Below are 6419 nucleotides of genomic sequence, written 5' to 3' on the forward strand. Positions count from 1 at the left end.
GAATTGTATGGTATGTGAGGAGAAATTAATTTGAATTTTTCCTTGTAGATTCAGTTGTCAAAGCACAATTTATTGAAAAAAATTTCCCCATGATCTTCTGTTCGAACTTTGACTTAAATCAATTATCCATACATGCAACGGGTATGTTTTTATACTGTCTATTCTATTCCATTTGTCCATCTGTCTAATCTTACACCAACACCACATTGATTTATTGCTATAAAGAAAAATAACAAACAGAAATTTGTAAATATATTTAGCCCTAGAAGTAACCAAAAATGAATATTAAAAACAATTGGTTGTCAATTGCTTATGAAAAAAATCTTTAAAACTATGTTAATACATAATGCTTGTAAAATTGATCTAGCAAGAATTGGTGCTAACAAAGTAACTAACTTGACAATAATCTTCAAAAGCATGATATTCATTAATTTTATAATATTTCTACTTATATAAGCTTATTTTTAATAAAGTCTGAAATATGGACAATTGTAAGAGTTAATAGATTCATCATAGTGCATTATATATGCATTTATATCTGTCTATCTGTATTTGTTTATTTGGAGAAATATAAGAACTTTAAAAAATAAATATCTAAAAAAATGAATATGGTTGAGAAAATTGGGCATATCTACTTATCTACTGTGTAGAACAAATGTTACCATTAAAAATGATAGTTGTACTATAATATATTTTTGATGGGAATGTAAATTAGTAGAGCCATTATGGAAAACAGTGTGGAGTTTTCTCAAAAAACTAAAAATAGAACCACCATATAGTCCAACAATCCCACTACTGGATATTTATCCAAAGGAAAGGAAATGACTATATCAAAGGGACACCCGAATCCCCATGTTTATTGCGTCACTAGTCACAATAGCTAAGATATGGAATCAACCTAAGTGTCCACCATCAGACTAACGGGTAAAGAAAATGTGGTATATACACACAATTGAATACTATTCAGCCATAAAAACAAATGAAATTCCACAGTTTGCAGCAACATAGGTAAGCCTGGAAGACATCATGTTACATAAAATAAGTCCAACACAGAAAGATAAATACCGTATGTTCTCACTCATATGTGGGAGCTCAAAAAAATTTTTGGACTCACGAAAGTAGAGAGTAGAATTGTAGATATTAGAAGCTTGGAAGAGTTGGAGGGAAGAAAGGAATGGGAGAAGTTGGTCAATGGAGACAGAATTACAGCTAGATAGGAGGAATGAGTTCTGGTGTTCTGCAACACTGTAAGGCGAATATGGTTAGCTATAATTTATTGCATATTTTCAAGAAAGTAGAAGAGAGAATTTTGAATGTTCGCAGCACAAAGAAATGATAAATGTTTGAGGTGATGGATGCACTAACTACCCTAATTTGATCATTACACATTGCATGTATGTATAGGAATATCACTTTGTATCCCATAAATATGTATAATTATTATATGTCAACTAAAAAGAAAAGAAAAAAACAAAAAAGATAGTTGTAACAATTAAATGATATGGAAAATATTTTGATAAAATTATACACTAAAATTAAATTAAACAAAAATATGCAAAACTACATGTGTAGCATGATTGTAACTAGTTAAAAATATACCATGACCATGTGGGGGAATAATTGGAAAGAACACACTAAAATGTTAACATTGGTAATGTTAAGGCAGAAGAAATGTGGTATTTTTTTCTTGCTTTTTTGAATATTTGCCTAGGAGTTTATAAATCTGTGATACACTTTCATAGTGAATATGGCATGCACCATGAGATAATGAGGTGGGAGTGAGAAAGGGTATGAGGGAAGATAGGAAAGCCCCCAACTACTCACTGTGCTCATTCTTACTTTTTGAGTCTGGGGATTGGGCCACTGGGGATGCTGTCTCAAAGGAAACCAGGTCTGTTAATACTCTCCAGTTCGCAAACAGTATAAATTCAGAATTTCAGGTCCAGACTATAGCAGGGCTGAGTGTGCAATCTATGAGTCTTGGATTCAAGAGGAGAAGTGAAAAATCTTGGCCCTATGCCACGGCATTGGATGCAAAATAGAGTTTTGGCTTTAGGAGCACTTACTTCTTGCCTAGAAACGTTAGAAAAAAAATCTCACTGCTCATATTAGATGTGCATCCCATCAGCTGGTATGTGCCTTAAACGCTGCCTGCTTCTATTTAACTCTTATTCCATTTATACTTCTGCTCTCTTTTCTTTTCTCTCCCTCTGTTCTATTTAGACTTCCTCCCTGTCCTGGTCATCTCACGTGTTCAACCAACTGAAAGAGGAGAATCGTGGACCTTAAGAAAATTCTTGTATGTCACTGAGTTCAGTGATACAGTAGTAAGCTGGCACTGAGAAAGAAATGAAGGGGAGAAGTCTTGGGGATGAGAGTGTGTGGCAGGAGAAAGGCCTGTAGGGAGAATGTGGGTGATACCAAAGGAGATCGAGTCTTTGTTCAGAAATCCTATTTTGCAGTTAGTATAAAAATTAGAAATTGTCCCCGCTCTCAGCATCTACTCTTCTTATTCATATGATAACTTCCTTTAACAGGCATGCATATTTATATTCTATTAAAGACTGAGGCATGAAATGTAAATATCAGTGAGTGTGATGACAGTAAAAGAAGAAATTTTAAAAAGACAATAAAAATTTCAAATTCCAAAAAAAATATTGTTTACCCTGCTTTGCAGGAGAATAGTTCCTTCTTCTGTTTTCCTAAGAGATGAGGCTGTGAGGTTCTACTTGAAGATCTTCAGTGATGGAAATTCAGTACTTCTCCAAATGACTCTCTTTATAGAGATTAGGGGATATCTGTTCTTAGAATACCCACCCTCCCTTGGACTGATGTCAGATCGTTTCGTGAGAATAGGTTAGCATAGAGATACAGCATTGAGTATCGACTGTAGAGGAGGAATGAGAAAGATTTGGAAAATGTATCAAAGATAATTTTTGAAATTTACACTTTTGCCCAGAACAAGTTTGGACTAGACGTGTGCTGTTTGGCGGTGTGAATTGGGTTTCTGAGCTAGAAACAGAAAGGTTGAGATTATAGGGAGAGTTTGTGTCCTTCCAGCCTACAAAATGATCTTTTAATTCTGTCAGTATACTTATCTAACAGACTATTTTGAGTCTGAATAAAATGGCATTCTCCTGACCTGTGTGCCTTTCTCTGCCTTTTAAATTCCTATACATTCTTCAAAATCCATTTCAAATTACATCTTCATCACATCTGGAATGATTTTTGGTTACTAATACATTATCACTCTTACTTCAGTCTTATATGCATGAGGCTTAGTTGTTAAACCAAATTCATTAAACATTTGCTACTAAGTGCCAAGCACTGTGCAAAGCATTTTGTATTCATTATCTCACTTACTTCTCAAAAGACCCTATGATAATACAGATTTTTTTACTTTTATTGAGACAGGGTCTCCCTCTGTTGCCCAGGTAGAAGTGCAGTAGTGTGATCATAGCTTGCTCACTGCAGCCTTCAACTCCTGAGCTCAAGCTATCCTCCTACCTTGGCCTGCCAAGTAGCAAGGACTACAGGCACATGCCACCATGCCTGGCTAATTTGTAAAGTTTTTTGTAGAGGTCAGGAGTGGTCCCACTATGTTACCCAGGCTGATCTTAAACTCTTGGTTTCAAGAGCTTCTCCTGCCTCAGTCTCCCAAAGTCCTGGGATTACAGGTGTGAACCACCGTGCCTGGCTCAGAAAATATTCTTATCTATTTTTCTTTTGAAGATGAGGCTCCAAGTTGCTCAAGGCCCCAGAGGTACAAATAGTAGAGTCAGGTTAGGGTTAGAAATCAGTATATAACTCCAGAGTGACCTCTTCAAAGGATGGTACTTTATTTTATTCATCTTTATGTTTGTAGCAGGCAGATAAAAAATGAATGTTTGTGAGATTAAATTGATTTCCATGGCCGAAACTCAATGTTTAAACGGCATTTGGGGCTAGAAAGGAGTCTTCTTGTCTTCCTGTCTACATGTTTGGTAGAAACTTAGTCTATCCAAACATTTTTGCAGGACCAGCTTTATACAGGGCCTGTACATATAGATTGATTACAACAATGGTCTAAAAAGTTCCCATTTCCTTTACCTCTTCATCCTTGGCAGTAATTTCACTTGAGATTTTTATTCATTGCATTTTTTTATCCTTGTAAAAATTGAAATAATGCAGGAAATGGTAGCAGCAGCAACATATAAAGTATTAATAGTATGAATATATTTCTCAGATTATTCCTATGGACAAATATTGATCACAGCAGAGGGAAATTGGTTGTATCTAGTGGCAATACATGGAGGGTTAATATAAAACAGGATGGAAACAAACAGAAAGGTAAATTGTGGCTTCAGAAAATATAATTCAGCTTGCTTTTTAGGTTTATCCAGGACTCATACTAATTAATAAAGGTAAATAATATTAATGATATTAAAATTTACATTTGTGAGATGTAGTATAGAAAGAAGAACATAGCTAAGGAAAGACAATTTCTAGTGGGATGTGATAATTTCAATTACCTATGCAATACCTTCTTGTAGACTCACTCCAATTACTGTATCTGTGTGAGCAGGTTGTAAATATGAATTGTATGCTTTTCTATTAAATATGAATGCTGAAAAATTGAAAGAATATTGTGAAAAGAATAAATAGGCAAGTGTATATCTTTTCTATTTAGTTTCACATTTTTATATTCATATACTTGGATAGTTGGCCTATTTACAAGCAAATTATGGCTTAGCTGATATTAAAATGAGGTTGGCATCTGATGACAAATTTTCCAATGGAGAAGGTAGTTTTGAAATATGCCGGGTTTTTTTTCATGATAAATTAGATGGGAGAAACTACACAAACCGGGTGATAAGAGTCAATTACTGAAACAGTTTTGCCAAGTGTAAAGATAAATTATTCTGCTACCTAACTTAACATCTGAAGAAACTGAGGCCAAACAAGACACATTACTGAGTGTCAGGGCCAGATTTATTACTGGTTTCCTTTTCCTCTTTTGGCCTTCTTTTGCTCTCAGCCACTGCCTTGGATAGACATCGCTTTGTTCAGAAGGTCTCCTGTCCGTTATTGTGGTCTTACATCGTATTATTACTTTGCTTTCCCAGGACCGCCCGAAGGGTGAACATGAGGAACTACACCTCTGTGACAGAGTTCATCCTGTTGGGGATTCCCAACACTGAAGGACGGGAGAAGATGCTCTTTGTCTTATTTCTGGCCTTCTACCTCTTCACCTTGCTGGGGAACCTGCTCATCTTCCTCACCATTCTGGCTTCCTCCAACCTCCACACCCCTATGTGTTGCTTCCTGGGAAACCTGTCTGTGTTTGACATATTTTTCCCTTCTGTTAGTTCTCCCAAAATGATGCTCTACCTAATGGGGCAAAGCCGCACCATCTCCTACCAGGGCTGTGCCTGCCAGGTCTTCTTCTACGACGTCCTGGGGGGCACTGAGTGTTTCCTCTACACCGTAATGGCCTATGACCGCTTTGTGGCTATCTGTCACCCTTTGCGATACAATGTCATCGTGAACCACAGGGTGTGTACCGGCTTGACAGTGGGCACTTGGCTGGGGGGCTGTCTACATGGAAGTATCCTCACATTTCTCACCTTTACATTACCGTACTGTGGTCCCAATGAGGTGGACAATTTTTTCTGTGATATTCCAGTGGTGCTGCCCCTGGCCTGTGCAGACACCTCTCTAGCACAGACGGTGACTTTTACTAATGTGGATGTCATGACTCTTGCATGCTTCTTTCTTATCCTGACTTCCTATAGTCTTATTGGCTTTTCCATATTGAAAATCAGCTCCTCAGAAGGCAGGCGCAGGGCCTTTTCAACTTGCGGTGACCTCTTGCTTTCAATCCTCTTGTTCTATGGGCCTGTGATGCTCATCTATCTCAGGCCTGCTTCCAGCCCCTGGCTAGATTCTGTTATCCAGGTGTTAATATAATCACTCCTTCTCTTAATCCTTTGATTTACACCTTGAGAAACAAGGCTGTGAAATTGGCTCTGAGGAAGGTGTTAACTCAAATGGTCTACACTTCTGCAGTATAAGAATCAATTCCTCTCTGAAATTCTTTGGGGAATTGCTACAGATGAACTAGTTTTCCAACAGGTTTGTTTCCAAATGGCAAGGTGGGCAAAGTTACTGTCGAGCATCTCTTGGGAGTCCTACCGGTCACATGGCATGATATGGGTGGACTGAGCCACGCATTTACTACTTCAAGGAAGCTTTTTCAGATTAACTCAGACTTTTGTCTTTTGTAGTTTGCCAAAACAATGAATCTTTCTGCATCACACAGTCTGTACTTGTTGGAAATCTGATTATGATGCAGCAAGTTTCTAGAGGCCGTGGACTATATCCCTCCTTCCTTTCTTCCCTTCCTCCTTTCTTCCTTCCTTCTTCCTTCCCTCCCTTCC

At 37.4% G+C, this 6419-nt stretch overlaps 1 protein-coding gene across 1 annotated transcript; it reads left to right on the top strand.

Moving 5' to 3' along the window:
• Positions 1-5124: 5124 nt before the first annotated feature.
• Positions 5125-5949, top strand: LOC138383742 (olfactory receptor 10D3-like). The gene has a single exon (XM_069468785.1). The coding sequence runs from the start codon at positions 5125-5127 to the stop codon at positions 5947-5949; it is 825 nt and encodes a 274-aa protein (XP_069324886.1).
• The last annotated feature ends 470 nt before the right edge of the window (positions 5950-6419 follow it).

The sequence above is a fragment of the Eulemur rufifrons genome, chromosome 6 (assembly GCF_041146395.1).
Source record: "Eulemur rufifrons isolate Redbay chromosome 6, OSU_ERuf_1, whole genome shotgun sequence".
Classification (NCBI taxonomy): domain Eukaryota; kingdom Metazoa; phylum Chordata; class Mammalia; order Primates; family Lemuridae; genus Eulemur; species Eulemur rufifrons.